This window comes from Eumetopias jubatus, unplaced genomic scaffold, assembly GCF_037043125.1.
Source record: "Eumetopias jubatus isolate StellerSeaLion01/CBP00866 unplaced genomic scaffold, mEumJub1_p1.0 scaffold_1, whole genome shotgun sequence".
Lineage (NCBI taxonomy): Eukaryota > Metazoa > Chordata > Mammalia > Carnivora > Otariidae > Eumetopias > Eumetopias jubatus.
The window spans coordinates 200,020,348-200,036,181 of record NW_028274807.1 but is presented as its reverse complement, the minus strand read 5'-3'; the positions used below and the strand labels follow the sequence as shown (position 1 = coordinate 200,036,181).

The window sequence follows — 15,834 nt, the reverse complement described above, 5'->3', positions numbered from 1 at the left end:
ACCAGAGCTTGCGTAATAATGAAGATTGTTAACTTCTTCAAGATGCTGCTCTCAAGAAACACAAGGGTGAGCCTTGGTAATGGAGAAATAGAGAAACTCTCTACCCACCCCAAAGAAGCAAGATTCTTAATTAGCTCCAAGTCAAAGACTTGGTGAGGAGCAGTAAATAAACTGATTAATTAAAATACTTCAGAAAAACATGAAGCTGAAGGGATAGTTGAATACTCCCAATTTCTGGGAGTCAAAAAGAGCCAGGAAAACACTTTGGGGTTCATTGGGGTAGGGGAGTCTGTAAACAAGCATTTGCTTCTGAATACTTTTAAGCATAGCTGCTTTGCAAAACAATAGACAAACCCCACACCAACAGACCTAGGAAATTTTCACTTGTATACACCTATTAATCACTAGTATTTCCCCTGTACCTTCTACTGGAGCTTAGCACAGTGTCTGACATAGATTTAGGCCCTCAATGTATTAAAGTTATTATTACTTTCATTATTTTATAGCTAGAACACAAGAAGGTATGATGGACAAAAGTTATTCTAAAGGAACAATCTATTACATTTTTTTTCATAGGTCTCTTTGCCAGTTTCTTTCTTTTTTCTATTTAGGTACTAAAGGAAGACTTAAGTACTCACCAGAATCATCCTATCTTGGGTCGCCTCAAATTTCTGATACCTCTTCCCAGTTCCCCATGCAGTTCCACAAGGTGGGTCTTGAATATGAGATGGACTAAAAGAAGAAACTCTGAGCTGCCTCAGAGCCCTGCCTCTTCCTGTTTACCCAGTCATGCTACTGGGCCCCTCTCACGGTTCACATCTACTCTATGTGCAGATGGCTCCTCATAGCTTTGTAAGTCTGGCTTGAAGAACACATTCACATTAAAAAAGAAATCAATTTCTATTTTAAGGAGTTGCAGTCACATTTGTCCTAATTAACATAAAGAATCATTTCAAAGAAGGAAATTGGGAGATACGCTTCTATTCTTAAAAGATACTAAACCAATATAGGGTTTGTGATAGGTATTATCCTATTGGACCATTCATCTACCCCCATGCCTTTACCAGAGGAATCTCTGATTTAGGGGCATTTCTGCCATGGTTCTATTTTTGGACAACACACTTTCAACCAGGATCTTAAATTCACATTCCCACCAAAGACCGATGGGCTGTAAATTGGCACAACCATTTGCATTAACTAGTAAAGCTGACAATATTCCCTCCATATAACCCAGGAATTCTATCCCTAAGTGTGTATGACACACACAAACAGAAAGGTACTTATACAAGAATGTTCACAGTAGTACTGTTAGTAACAGTCCAAACCGGAAGGAAACTAGATGTCTATCAATAGTAGAAGAAATAGGGGCACCTGGGTGGCTCAGATGGTTAAGCATCTGCCTTCGGCTCAGGTCATGATCCCAGGGTCCTGGGATCGAGTCCCACATCAGTCTCCCTGCTCCTTGGGAGCCTGCTTCTCCCTCTGCCTCTATCTCCCTGTCTCTCATGAATAGTGTGAGAATATTTATTCTCATGAATAAATAAAGTCTTTAAAAAAATACTTTAAAAAAATAGAAGAAATAAGTAAATTGTGATATAGTCACATAGCTGAATACTACAAAGAAACTGGAATGAATGAACTACAGTAGCACACAACATGGATGAAATCAGTAATGCTAAAAGAAGGAAAACATAAAATACAGCGTGATTCCGTTTACATAAAACTCAAAAGCAAACAAAACTTATGTTGCTGAAGGATATGAAGGTGATAAAAGTAAAAAGAAAAATACGATGTCACAGAAGTCAGAATGAAAATTATCTCTAGTGGTTGAGAAGCTATGACTAGGAAGGGACCAATGAAGGGTGCAATGATGCTAGCACTGTTCTACTTCTTGAGGAGGTGGTAGTTACACAGTGGTTCATTTACTTTTCATTACAATTAACTTTTCATTAAATTTTATACACATCCACCTGAATTTACAGATAGATATTTCAAAAAAGAAAAAAAAAAGCTTTCTGACACAGCCAACCAGCTCTACCTACAATTTCACTCTAGCCTCAAGTGTGACACCAAAGGTTCATTCCTTCCCCCTTTTCAGCAAAGCAAGAGGTTAATCTATCATTTGTTCATGCAGCCAAAGTCAGAAATCACAATCCAGTGTGACAAATGGAGCATTTAGCCTGGAGAGGACTTAAAACATCTGGAACAAAATGCAGGGCAACTAAGTACAAAGTAACAGAAAAGAACAAGTGTTCATATTAACACCTCATTCTGAGGCTGAGAAATATAAGACTACAGATAAAGAGTGGCCATTTAAAAAGTAGACAAGCAAGAAGCATGACACATAGAGGACAAACCACAACTGATTAAATTAAAAGACAGCATGCAAGCTTTAAGGAAGAGATCCCTGATTCTGAAGCTGTCATAATGGAAGACAGCCATACCTAGAGCCCCTGACTTTGGTTACCTTTTGGGAGCAATTCAAATTTGTAAGAAATTTGAAACCCTATTTGATCTTTTGTGTGAAATGGCAACAATGTAACCTGGAAAGGGAATGTGGACAGCAAAGGTTCATGAAAAGGTACACAAATTATTCATCGCAGAGGGCTGGAAGTAGGACATCTTCTAGTAGGTAAATCTAAGTTAATGAGCTTACAAAAAATATTATCTACAAACACCAATTTAAAAGGCAGATCTCAAACTTAAGAGTTGCAAACAAAGATATCCCAGAATAAGCAGGCCTAAAAGTATATTAAAATGTTAAGCCTATCTCAAACTTTACTGCTTTTCTTTGAACCATTTAAGGACCTTAAAAAAGCTGATGTGTCCTAATGCTAAAACCTGAAAGTTGCATTGACTTACATTTCAAGAGAAGAAAAGTGTTCAAGCAGCAAACTGTGGCTGGATTCAAAGATGCAGTTCTCCCACATCTTCAATTTCCCAGCACTTAGTAGTTTCTGTCAGACAGCACCCAGAATGATTGGCAGGATTTGTAATGTTTCAATACTACGAGGAAAAAGACTGCACACATATTTCCAGCATATGAATGATTTTAACTCACCAGTCACCATGTTGCATGTATTTCTGCTGCTTGTCCTGAGTTCTTAAGACTTGTAACATTCTGAAGAAGATAGAACAAAGAAGTCCTTTCCATCCTAAGCCTCTTTTTAAATTTTAACTTTGTTGTTAAAATACAGTATATTAAAAGAACTACCCCCATCATTATTAAATGTGGTTGCTAATTTTACTTCCTCTTAGCTTTTTCCTTCAACTTAATTAAGCAAGACTGTAAAACAGTCTGATGTCTTGTCTTTGAAAAAAGAAGTGCATATTTCTCTAGGACAAACCTAGAACTCCCCTAGTACCAGAACAACAAAAAAATCTGAAAAGAATTGAAATTCTACATCAAAAGTGACTTCTGCAGTGATATATGAACAGATTTTAGAAATTTCTGCTGGGGAATTTTGTAATTATAAAAGAAGGCAAAGCACAGATTTCTCAGGTTGTTTAATTTTGTTCTCGGCAACTTTTTGGCTGATCGATAGCGGGTCTTCCTTAGTCTAACAGAATACAAATAAGCCCCTCCCACCCGCCCAGAAGAAAAGGCTGCATTTAAGGATTTGAAGTGGAATTTTAAAGCTCGGGTAGTTTCACGACCACAGAAGAGGATCCCCTTCCGGAGCGCACAGAGGTGACGTGTAGGAATTGCGCTTATGCAAGAATTACTTTACAATGACAAGAAAGCAGGTACCGCTGAAGAGCCTTCCAGGATTAACCTTCCCTCTCCAGCACAAAGCACCAGAGCAAGGTGAGGAAACTCGAGGGGGCTCGCTGCCCTCACAGACCTACAGGGCTCAGTTTCAGAAACAGGGCAGCACCCTCCCCGCACATTGGCCTCAGGTCACTGCATTCTTCGAGAAGAACGAGCAATCTCGCCCGCCTCGCAGAAGAGCGGAGCCTCCAGTCAGACGGCAAAGCCGGTTGGTTTCTCCCCAGGCCTAGGCCACGACGGTCCGGGGACGTCACCAGAGCAGGAAGGGCCCAACCCACAACCTTCCTCACACTGCGAGCCGCCCGCCAGCTCGCCGCCGCTCCACGCAACAGAGGTGTCCTGCGCGTCCTCGCGGCGGCGGCGCCGCCACCCAACAGCAGGGCGCGCGCCCCGAAGCCGGGGGTCGCGGGCGGGCGCGCGCCACAAAAAGCCGCTCTTGCCCAAGAGTCGCAGCACCAGGAGCGGAGATATCCTAACCGGGAACGCGCACGTCGGCGGCCACGCGCGCCCCAAGGGCCGCACAGCGCGCGCGCGCCCGCGTATAAACAGGCCCGGCCGTGCGCGAGCACCAGGGCGCGTTCGCGCGCCGCGCCCACCCGAGTCCCCGACCTGCCTCTCCCCACCCCACAAGGGGCGGGGGCGCGCGAGCCCAGGGACATTCTCCGCTCCGGAGCCGCCCCGAGGTCTCCTGGGCCCAGCGGCAGCGGCCCGCCCGCCCGCCCCCGCCCGCCGTTGTGTGGGGTGGGCCCGCTGTCTCAGGCCCGCAGGTTCGCCGCATCCCTGTCCCCACTGCAGCCCTCACCCGGCGACGTCGTTGTCGCCGCCGCCGCCGCTCTACCCGCCGGCCCCGCCGCACCGCTCGGGGCCCCGGTTCCGCCGTCGCCGCTCCAAGACCGACAGGATTTTCCCCTCACAGCTCCCTGGGCGCCATCTTACATTCAACCCTCACAGCCAATGGGTGCCGAATGCTCCTCTCGCGATAACCGAAGCGTCGGATCCCGCGAGAATTGAGACTGCCTCCTGGCCAACCTTAAAGGGAACGCTTCTGCCCAGACGAGAGGCCGGGCCTCCGGCTGCAGAAACGGCGAGTAGAGCCAGGGGTGTAGGGCGGAGCGCCCCGCCTTCGGACGCCCCTCCATGCTGGGCGGAGTCAGGGCCGGAGTTCGGCCTTTCGAGTTCGAGCCTGGGCGGGTTGGGGCTCCAAGCTTGCTCTCTGGACCCTTCTGCAGCGTGCCTGGGCCTCCTTCAGTCGCGTAGCCCCACGTGGGGCGGGGCCCCGTCTCTTGCTTAAGGTAGCCCCCACAGCCCCTGACCTGGGCTCTGCGCCCCCGTACCATCGTCCCACCTGGGAAGCCCGGAGTCCCTCTCGTGCAGGAGTCCTTAACATTTGGGAACCCCCTCCTCAATCCGCTGCCGTCCTAATGCAGCCTTCCGCAACCCAGTCCACCTTAAAGCGGGCCTCTAGTAGCCTGGTGTTTGTATACAGGGAAAATGTGGAGGGTGTTAAAGCTGCAGGCACACGCGAGTAGCCCACACTGCCCCAGAGGGCAACCAGTTGGCTATAGACTTTTTTTTTAAAGGGCATCAGGGCCTTTGCACTTTTTCCTCCTGCCCTGGCAAACATCGCCTTGGTCCTTAGGGGTTCCCTAAGGAGTCACCTCCTGAGAGTAGTCTGAGGCACAGGATTGGTCAGGAACTTCCTCCCGCCTTGCACAGGCCCCAGGGAGACCTCTCTTGCACAGTGCCTGGTCACCCTCTGTCTGCCCAACTAGACGGTCAACTTAGAAGGCCACCGCACAAGTCTTCCTCTTCTCATTGTGCCTGGCACGTGGTAGGCACTTGATAATTATTTGCTGAATGATTGGACTGAGAACCAGGTCTGTTTTCATCTACCTAGGCACACAGGCAAACACAAACCCTCCAGATCCCTCTAGCACAAGGTTGCTAACAGTGGAGCAGCACCCAGAGCCTGCCAGCACCCCCAGACCAGGTGCAGAGGATTTCGAATCAGGCCCAGGTCCCTGCCCTAGAGCACTAAGAAGTGCACCAGTGGTTTCAAAGATGTCAGTACTGTTCTGTGTGCAGTGCACCTCCTCCTACCCCAGCAAGTCTCTAAGGTCCTCAGGAGCTGGAAGTGCAGACAGATAACACACAGACTCCAGGGGATTTAGCTGTTCTTTATTGATATGGAGTCTGGGTACCCCTAGCCTCCAGAAGCATGAGGTAGTTCCACGGGGCTTCCTTACAGCTCACACCTTTCCTGGGTCCTCCTTCAGTGTGACAGTCCGGTTGAAGACAAGCTGGATGGCAGATGGGGAAGAATGACGACCAAGCCAGAACCAGGCTAGGAGACCCAGACCTCACCAGACCCTACCCTCACCTCATCCCAGAGGAGCTGAGGGTCAGGACACTCGGGTTCTCAATAACTATGACTTTGGGTAGAGGACTGGATGGCTCTGGGCCTCCATTTTATAAGGATTTTAACAACCACCATGCCTGACCCCTACACCTTGAGGCATAAGAAAGGCAGAGTCCATACAAAATTTTGTGCATGGACCTCTGAACCTGTTTCCTCATCAGTAAAACATGAATCCCATCTCAGGTGGTAAGGATTAACTAAGGGAATATTGGCAGAGCACTTGGCACAGTAAATGGCATCCACCACTGTCACTGTTGTGCAAAGGCAGGCAGATAAATTCAAGCACCTGTCCCTGGCAGCTGTCTGGATCCACGGAGAAGTAGCCAAGCCGCTCAAACTGGAACTTGTCAAAGGGCTTTGCCAGGGCCACAGAGCAGTCCACTAACGCTGCCTCCACCACTTGTAGCGATGCCTGTGGGCAGGGAATTCAGGTGGCCATCCAGCCAGAGAGACCCACCACCCTCACTTTATACCCCACGAGCCTACCGGGTTCACGTCACTTAAGAATCCACCAGGCACCTCAGCAGGATCCTCAGGGTTCTTGTGCTGAAATCTGCAGCCAGAAGGAAGGTTAAGACTCCAGCTGGGTAGCCACAGCAGGCAATGCCCATCTTGTATCTGCCTGCACCCCAGCTCTGTTCACTCACAGTCTCTCATAAAGGCGAATCTCACAGGTCAGAGGCTGTGACACCCAGTGAATAAAGGCCTTGGGCTTTTCTCCAGCATCCGCCTGTCTACAGGTCACTTCCAGGCTCTCTACACAGCCAGTGGGGCCCTGGAAGTCAAGCGGCCTACAATTAGACCCAGGGACCACTACTAGAACTGGAGGCTGCACGCACCCAGATCCTCTCCGCAGCAGGCACTGAGGTAGGAAGGCTGCAGCTCGCGCTCACCTTGAAAACATTCTGCAGCTCGATGACGTAGCCTGTATGCCTCAGGCCCACAGGCTGGCCCCATGCCAGGCGCTTATAGCCCGGCTCTGGCTCCTAGAGGTAGGAAGTGGTGTGGACACAAGAGACTGCACAGGTCAAAAAGGCAGAAGCCCCCCACCGCCCCCCATTTCTGGCAGGGGCTGGTTCACCTGAAGTAGGAAGTAGGTGAACTGACAGGAGAGATGAAGAGATCTCAGGACAGGGCTCAGCAGCAAACAGGACCCTTCACACCCCCCACTTACTTCTTTGAAATCAGTCCTTTCAATGAAGACCATGGGTCCAAAGGGAACGTGATGGAAGCCCTTGGTCTCATCAGCTGGGAAGTTGGGAACCTGGACGTCTAAGGACTATAGCAGGAGATAGGTGGCTGAGTCACACTAGGTACTGGGACCCCCATGCCCAGACCCAGGTGCACCCCCCCCCAACACACACACATAGAGGCACACCTACCTTGGTAGCAGGAAAGTTGGTGATGATGACCTGTAATGGCTCCAGCACAGCCATAGCCCGTGGGGCTGTATCATTCAGCACATCCCGCACACAGGCTTCTAACAGATGGGGTTCCATCGTGGTCTGTGCCACTGTCACCCCCACCTAGCAGGAAAGATCAGCATCACTCACAGCCACAGCCACAAACTGCTCTGCTCGGCCCCCACCTGCCCACGCAGCCCACTGGGCTATACCCGAGCACAAAAGTTGTTGATGGCCTCAGGCGGAAAGCCCCGCCGTCGTAAGGCTGTGAGTGTGAAGAGCCGTGGGTCGTCCCAGTCCCTGTGGGCAAGGAGGTGGTAAGAAGGCCTTTGGCAGTATATGCCACTAGTTACTTCCAACCTTCAGTGAGGCAAACAATCATGCCTACCGCACAGCACAAGCTGCCACAAGCTGGAGAATCTTCCTCTTAGACACAACAGCATAGTGAAGGTTGAGACGGCCGTACTCCCACTGAACAGGGCAATAGACATCCAGTGCATTGCACAGCCAGAAGTAGGAAGAGCGTCTGAGGTAGGAGAGTAGAGTCAGGTCTGGCCACCTCAGACCAGAGAGAGACCATAGGAAGGGCTGCTGGAATCCCACTGGCCCTACCCACCCCATGGGCCCAGCTCCCTCACCGGGCCTGGAATTCCTTGGTGCAGAGTGAGTGGGTGATGTGCTCGATGGAGTCACAGAGGCAGTGTGTGTAGTCATAGGTTGGATAGATGCACCTGCAGGGCACAGACAATAGGCCCCACCATCCAGCCCCACTGTGCCATACCCATGGCCCACCACCCCACTCTACAAATCCACAGCCCCACCCCATGCTCACACCCACCAGGTGTCACCCGTGCGATGGTGTGGTGTATACTTGACTCGATAGGCCACGGGGTCCATCTTGCCATCCTCCATCACCAACTTCATGCGCAGCGTGGCCTCACCCTCCGCAAACTTGCCCTTGCGCATTGCCTGACAGGAGCAAGGGCTCAGAATGCCTCTCAGCACAGGGGCATCTCCTCCTCAGCACCCACCCAGACCCAACTGCCCCTCCAGAACCCCACCTCAAAGAGCAGCAGTGACTCCTCTATGGGACGGTCTCTCCAGGGTGAGGGCAACGAGTTATGGCCTTTGAGCTCCTCTCCTCGCTGGTGGCACACATAGGCCTGGCCCCTATGGGGAAGAGGGATGAGTGCCCAGGATGGCTATGTCCTGGGCAGCTTGCCTGGCTCTACATGACAGCCCCAGCCTCACCTATGGATGAGCTCCACGGCCCAGACATACAGCTGGTCAAAATAGTCAGAGGCATATGTAACCTTGTAAGGAGTGTAACCTGGGGCAGAAAAAGGCACGGTATGAGCAACTAGCCAGGGACACCCAATGGCAAGCCATAGCCCAAGGAGAGGCCCACTGACCACCAGGTCTTTCTTCCCAGCCCTTGCCCAGCCCATACCCAGCCAAGACACCATGTCGCAGATGGCAGTGAAGAACTTTGCTTCCTCCTTCTCAGGGTTGGTGTCATCAAAGCGCAGAAAACAGATCCCGTTGTTGGCCTAGGAATCATAGAATCTGTGAGCTCTCACATCATCAGCTTCCAGAGTCCAACTCATCAAACTGGGACATTCTCAGAGCTCTCCCATGTCAGAACTGAAAATGCCTTCAGGAGTTTTACTCATTTTCTTATATCTGAATGCCTTAAACAAAGCCTCCTACACCAACTCCAGACATCCTCTTTCTAAGCCTGAGGAGTTGCACTGGGCACTTCACCAAAGTTGAACTCACTGCCTCACCTACAGCTTTTTTCCCATGAGCCCAATGGACTCCTGGCCTCGTATCACATATGTGATTCCCTTCCATGGCTTCTGTCTGCTCTGGGCACATTATAGGAGCAGCAGGAAAGGCAGGGACACCTTTCTGATATCCAGTCTTGGGAGCAGCAAGTGGTCACCCTGACTGCCAGATCCCCACACACTCACCTTGGCATAGCCAAAGTTGAAATTGATGGCTTTGGCATGTCCTATGTGCAGGATTCCATTGGGTTCCGGCGGGAACCGGGTCCGTACCTGAGATAAGGGAAATGGGAACAGAGGAATTATGCCAGAACTGAGATTACCCTCAAGGAACAGATGCCCCTTCCCAGGGAGGCCACGGTGATAGGTTCGATGGAGCAGTATAAAGGCAGCCCAGGTCCCTTGGCAAGTGACGGCACTAACTTGCCCAACAGTACTTCCACACACCTGTCCTCCAGTGATCTCCAGGTGCTGCTTCAGTAGGTCCATGGTGTGTGGAGTGGTCACATAGCCTGGGGTCTTATAGTTCTCACCTGCCAGGGCGAGAACAAGCTTGAGGACTGGGCTGCAACCCACGGCTCCCTACCCTGGCTATAAGAGTTGCTATCAAGATCGCACCCTCCCCAGGATTTTGATCTGCCAGCTCACCAGGTCTGTGGAACTTAAGTGCCTCCCCTCGGAGCTGCTCCATCAAAGACAGGCCCTGATCAGCAGCCTCACCTGTGAAGAATAGAGCAAAGAAAACTTACCCTCTGATCCTCTGAATACAACTACCCCATCCAGCTCAGGGAAGTACCTCTCGGTACTTCCTAAATCCCACAACCAGAAGAGAACCAGGCAGGTCCCTCTTTCCCCAACCCCAGAGACAAGAGATACAGAGCCAGACTTCTCAGTTTCCTCATGTTAGCGCCTGGCAGCGGAAGGCAGGGTGATGAATAAGCTAATGGCCTGAGGCTATAAGAACCCATCAGGAGGAAAGCCTAGAAGTCAGGGAGCTGAATGTGACAGGGACCTCAAACCTCTCACCATTCTCCATCAAGTCCTTTGCTGTCCTCCGGTCTTTTTCTTCTGGCCGAGCTTTTGACACCTGAGAGAAGCCCAGAAGTTGGGTCAGGGTCTCAGGATCACTGGGGTCAGATACTCCCTTCCCCAGCCTGAAGTCTCACCCTACCCCACCTCATCCCCAGGGACCCAGGACCATACTCAGCCCCACCTTGGGTTTCTTCTCCAGATCAGTCTCTGTCTTGGGACCCAGAAGGTGAAGAACCTGAGCAGAAACCAGAATCAGGGCTGAAACAGGAGTGTTCTGTTTCAAGGAGCCCCTGACTGACCCCACCTACCCACATAAGGGCTTCCTGGCCTGCCTACCAACACTGCCTTGAAGAACCTACCTAGCCCATCCCATTTCTGCTCCTCACATGGTTCTGCTGGCCTCAAATGCTCTTTCCCCCCGAGAGTCCAAAGGCTGGTGACAAAACAGGTAACAAAAACTGCCATTTACAGAGAGGAACTGTGGGCTCAGCATCAAGACAACAAACTACCTCAGCCATCAGCCTTTTGTGATTCTCAACCACCATCTGAGATAACAGCCATATCACCTCTATTTACAGGATAAGAAAACTGAGGTTCAGAGGACAGCAACTCACCCGAAAATAGGCACAATCCAGAGGCCCAAGTCTTTTACTGCCCACCAAGGTGCTGCTCCTCCACACTAGGCTATACTATCCACCATAAGAATAGGGACAGGGTCTGTTCCCCTCCCACCCCCATGTATCCCTCAGTGGACTCTAGGCACTGTCCATGGCAGGGTCTTTGCCTGCTTCAGCTCAAGGAGTTGCCCACCTGCATGTCCACTTCGTGCTTGATCGTTCTGCCATCTGCCCACTTGAGCACAGCTCGAGCCTCTCCTAGAAACATGGGCACAAGGAGCTGCAGAAAGGCCAAGAAGGACACTTCCTACTCTCTTTCACAAGAAAAAGTCCTGGCTGACCTCAAGAACCAGAGCCTGGGCCCAGCTGGACCACTTTTAAAATGTTCCTATTCCTCCCTCTCACTTATGCCCAGAAAAGAAGGTATGACCGTAGAGAACAACATAGTCCCCTGCCCCAGGCCCTGCTCACCCATCAGCAGTCCCATGTTGAAACGATAACGCTCCTCCAGGAGCTGGGGCCGGTGACGATTTATGGTGGCCTCCACCTGCAGAAAGACAAACCATGTGGTTCAGAAAGGTGTCCTTCAGAAATGCTCTAGGGGCCCACACTCTCACCCTGGCTCTTCCTGGGTGGAGAAGCTGAGCCACTCCTTTCCAGGGTCAGTACTAAGGAGGTACCCAATGCCTAAGGAAAGACTCACAGCCTCTTCAATCTGCTCTGGGGTCACCATGACACCCACACCACATTCCTGCTCAAAGTCCTCAGTGTTGATGGGGTCCAAGGGATGACTTCGCACATACTCAAGGGCAGCTGAGAAAGGAGAACCAATGAGTGGCATCTCAGCTCCAAGAAGTAGTTACACAAGGCCCTAGCCCCATGAAACCCCAATAATCACAAGGTGGCTTCCTCAGAGGTTAAGCCTTGCACCATCCTAGAAAAGCTCTGAAAGAATAGTGCTTTTTTTTTTTTTAAATATTTATTTAAGAGAGAGAATGAGAAAGAGAGAGCACGAGAAGGGGTAGGGTCAGAGGGAGAAGTAGACTCCCCGCTGAGCAGGGAGCCGGGTGCAGGACTCGATCCCGGGACTCCAGGATCATGACCTGAGCCGAAGGCAGTCGCTTAACCAACTGAGCCACCCAAGCGCCCTTAAAGAATAGTATTCTGAGCGAGGCTCTCCCTCAGATCTACACAGTTCCCCAGTCAGTCTCACCAGGGGTGACCCTCTCCACTCTTCATTGCCAGGGCCTCGGTTTAGAGAGGAGTGCAGTGGGAGCGTATAGAGAGACACTGGGGGACTTGGGAGAAAGGGCAGACAGGGGTATTTGCTGAAGGGAGGAGTTGGGAGGTGGAAGTGGCAGGGCAGGCAGGGGTCTCACCGCTCAGCTGGAGCTCGGTGTGGATCTTCTTATTGGCTACGTAGCTCACAAGGAAAGAAAGACGCCGGGGATCCCTGAGTCGGGATGCCAAGCCATATAGCAGGGTCCCGGTAGCTTTGTCGATGGTGGAGCCCAGAGTCTGCTGCGCCTGGGGTCCAAGGGGTCAGGAGAGAAGCCCCACGCCCAGTAAGAAAAACATGAGCTAGACAAGGTTGGTAGGTCGGGGTCGGAATTGGGACCCGGTCCGGCACTGGAGCACAGTCGGCAGCCAGGGCCAAGGGCAGAGGGACTCCCACCTGGGTCGCCGCCTCGCGCAGCTGCGCGCTCAGAGCCGTGTTCTTGAGGGTCTCCCGGGCCTTATGCTCGCTCAGACCAAGGCCGGTGAAGAGCGACAGCGAGTCCAGAGCCGCCATTGCTGGGACACCGGAAACCGAAAGAAAACTTTGGAGCCAATCTGCACGTTGGCATTAGCCCACTGACCAATAGGAGAATGAAGCCGCCAGGGAGAGCCAATGGTAGCCTTCCTGGAAAGAGGGGGCGGGCTATCCAGGCTCGTCGGCGCCATTTAAAAGACAGAGGCCGCCCAAACCGCTTTTTCCGGGCGCTTCACTTCCGTCTTCGTGCTGAGGGTCACTTGAAGGAGTGAAGTGGTAGGGGGCGGCAGGACTTTAGGGGACATTTGCCGCGGACCTGGAGGGAAGGTGTCCTGCACAGAAGCAGGAAACCCTGGGACTATCCCATTTCTGTTGTTGGGAGCAACTGCGAGTTCCTATCACATTTCTGACGTCACAGCTTTGGTGTTGTCATGGAAACAGTTGGGGGGGGAAAACAAACAAAAAACAACGAACCCCGGGAAACCGGTCAAGACTCCAGCACAGATAATGTGCGAATGGCAGATAGAGGGGCTCCCTAAGTCCGGCACTTTTCAGGCGCCCACCTAGACAACACCTGGTTAGGAGACAGAGGGACCTCGAAGGTGTTCTCTACAATGATTTGATTTAAAATCCTCTGACAGGGGCGCCGGAGTGGCTCAGTTGGTTAAGCAACTGCCTTCAGCTCAGGTCATGATCCCACGGTCCTGGGATCGAGCCCCGCATCGGGCTCCCTGCTCGGCCGGAAGCCTGCTTCTCCCTTTCCCACTCCCCCTGCTTGTGTTCCCTCTCTCGCTGTCTCTGTGTCAAATTAATAAAATCTTTAAAATATACAATCTTCTGACATACTTACCCTCCCTTGCCAAAGCACGCAAATGTCACAAAAACTGCAAGCAAATTAGACCTTGAAATCCATCTGCAAGTGTTTGACAAGATATTTTATTGAAGTTGGGATAGGGTGGGGCAGAGGAGATACAATCTTCATGATGAGACCTATTGTGCTTGGAATCTCCCCACAGCCTCTCACTGGACTTCAAGGACCTGCTGAGAATCAGGCTAAAAGAGAACTATTTTCTTTGTGGAACTGGAGCTGCTGGGATGGTGAGAAGATCCCCAAATTTGGGATTGGAACTCAGGCTCTTTGAGGCCTTGGTATCACTAATAACTTGAGGACCTTCAAGAATGGGGCAGGATACTGACCGCAATCTATCCATATTCTGTGTCCTGCTTTGTGGCCATATCCCACTAATGACCGAGTTCCATTTCTGGGCCTACATCTGGGTCCCACATGATGACCACATCCAGGTTCTGCCCAGGGCCACACACTGCATCAATATCTAAGTCCAGTTCTGTGTCTTGGCTCCCAAGACTCCAGCCTGATGTCCAGCCCAGGCAAGGCAAGGTGTAGGCATTGAGTACAGTGGTGCCATATACAGGCACCACAAAGGAGAGTCTTAGCCATACCACTCACCCCTTTGCTGAGTCCACAGCTGCAGGTACCTAGCCCACAACAAAGGTGCCTATGATGAGCACAGTGCCTGCCACATCCACTGTCCCCTCTGTACTTGATGCCACCAAAGGATTTATTACAGCACCATCACTACCACCACGGAGTCTTACAGGTCTGGTGTTGGCTCCCTTAATGGAGTCAGGGCCTACATCCCCTTTTCTGGTTCTCTCATGGTGCCTACCCCGGGAATCCTGTGGCTCCATGTCACAGGATGAGACAGTGGCCCCACCAATGCTACCAAGAATGCCACAAGAGGCAGTGGCAGGCTAGCCAGTCTTCTGGAGCCCTATGACTTGCACAGAATAGAGCCATGACATTTTATGGCCCAGCCCAGGGGCGGGCTTGCTTGCACTACTTCAAGGAAAATCAAGAAAAAGATGATCAGGAGAAAAGCCAGGCAGCAGTCAGCAAGGCCCAGCTGTGGCATGGGAAGAGGCAGGGTCCTGGGGCTGGCAGCACAGAGGCAGTAGGGGCCATAGTCCAGATGCCATAGGGGTACGTGGCAGACACAATAGCAGCTGGGCTATGGTCAGGGGCAGACAGAGCCCCTTGATCAGTGCTTCCAGTACAAGCAGACCACCAGTGGCCAGATACTTGGGGCTGCACACAGTAAAGACCCAGCACAATCCTGTTGTAGCCCATACCTAGCAGGCCCCCCAACAGTACACCAGCACCAGCACTCAGCTTGGCAATTCCGCCGTTTCTGCAGGCTCTCACACCCAGATCTCCAGGCTCCACTCCATAGCCAGCAAACCTACACTACATTGTGCCATGTTCCCATAAGAAAAAGCCAACACTGGTCACAGGGGTAGCTTTCTCCAGGAGCTCCCACTGCTGCCACCCCTAACTCCAACTGAGGCTAAGGTGTAATAGCAGGGCCCATATGCTAAATTTCTTGTAAGACTGGCCCCAGAAGCTTGGGGCAGGGATGGATCTACAGGGCTGCCAAGATCCTGTTCCCCCACCTGTGCCTACCTTATACTCTTTCTGGCTTATCTAAACAGTCACCTCATGAGTACCTCTGCTCCCCATCTCCTCTGGCTGGAGACACCCAACCTTACCCTCAAGCAATTGGACAGAGGAGATAGCACTATCCGTGAAGAGAGGCAAGGAAGCTCTTCACAAGATTTGCCCTTGCTATGTGTATTATACAAGGTCACAGAGGCTCTGAAACTAGGACAAGCCTACAGACCCACTATGGGTGAACAGCCTGGGGCAAAGGCCAGGAGCCAAGGTCTCAGGGACTTAAGGGAAGAAATGGCCTGCCAGGACTCTGCACCTTCCCTTCCACATGAAGGCAGCCAAGATGAGCTCTGGGTTCACTGCCTGTCCTCCTTTTGGAGCAGGATCTCTCTTCTCACAGCCGTTTTTTCCTGTGCTGTTCTCCACTAGGGCATCCAGATGGTGCTCAGACTACAGCAAAGACCTGATACTAGGAAAAGAAGGAAGACAGTACTCCCAGTGCTTCCTGTTCCCCAAGAAGTCCTCCCTGACCCGCTGTCTGGCTGTCAGCCCCAGGCTACCCCAGTGCCTGCACGTTTGAC

The 15,834-nt window shown here is 51.5% G+C and overlaps 2 protein-coding genes across 7 annotated transcripts in view; both read right to left on the bottom strand.

Moving 5' to 3' along the window:
- Window positions 1–4,734, bottom strand: part of QRICH1 (glutamine rich 1) — a 53,720-nt gene extending 48,986 nt beyond the window's left edge. The window contains exons 1-3 of one of the 6 annotated variants that reach the window (XM_028124270.2): window positions 3,062–3,121; window positions 2,863–2,957; window positions 639–862 (exon numbers count right to left, since the gene is read on the bottom strand). The gene's annotated coding sequence lies outside the window, so the exon portion shown is untranslated. Of the gene's footprint in view, window positions 1–638; window positions 863–2,862; window positions 2,958–3,061; window positions 3,122–3,845; window positions 4,173–4,574 lie in introns of those variants that run through there. The other 5 variants (XM_028124269.2, XM_088028462.1, XM_088028452.1 and 2 more) reach the window with 5 other exon arrangements.
- A 1,195-nt stretch (window positions 4,735–5,929) lies between these two features.
- On the bottom strand, window positions 5,930–12,857 carry QARS1 (glutaminyl-tRNA synthetase 1). The gene is made up of 24 exons (XM_028124493.1): window positions 12,706–12,857; window positions 12,410–12,557; window positions 11,734–11,843; window positions 11,502–11,577; window positions 11,224–11,288; window positions 10,595–10,648; window positions 10,408–10,468; window positions 10,030–10,101; window positions 9,829–9,914; window positions 9,568–9,654; window positions 9,045–9,144; window positions 8,846–8,924; window positions 8,656–8,764; window positions 8,433–8,563; window positions 8,233–8,325; window positions 7,983–8,120; window positions 7,807–7,894; window positions 7,574–7,717; window positions 7,366–7,470; window positions 7,085–7,177; window positions 6,839–6,966; window positions 6,678–6,744; window positions 6,478–6,603; window positions 5,930–6,072 (listed from the first exon to the last, which is right to left on the bottom strand). The coding sequence occupies exons 1-24, from the start codon at window positions 12,820–12,822 to the stop codon at window positions 6,022–6,024; spliced, it is 2,328 nt and encodes a 775-aa protein (XP_027980294.1). The 5' UTR covers window positions 12,823–12,857; the 3' UTR covers window positions 5,930–6,021.
- Between the last annotated feature and the right edge of the window lie 2,977 nt (window positions 12,858–15,834).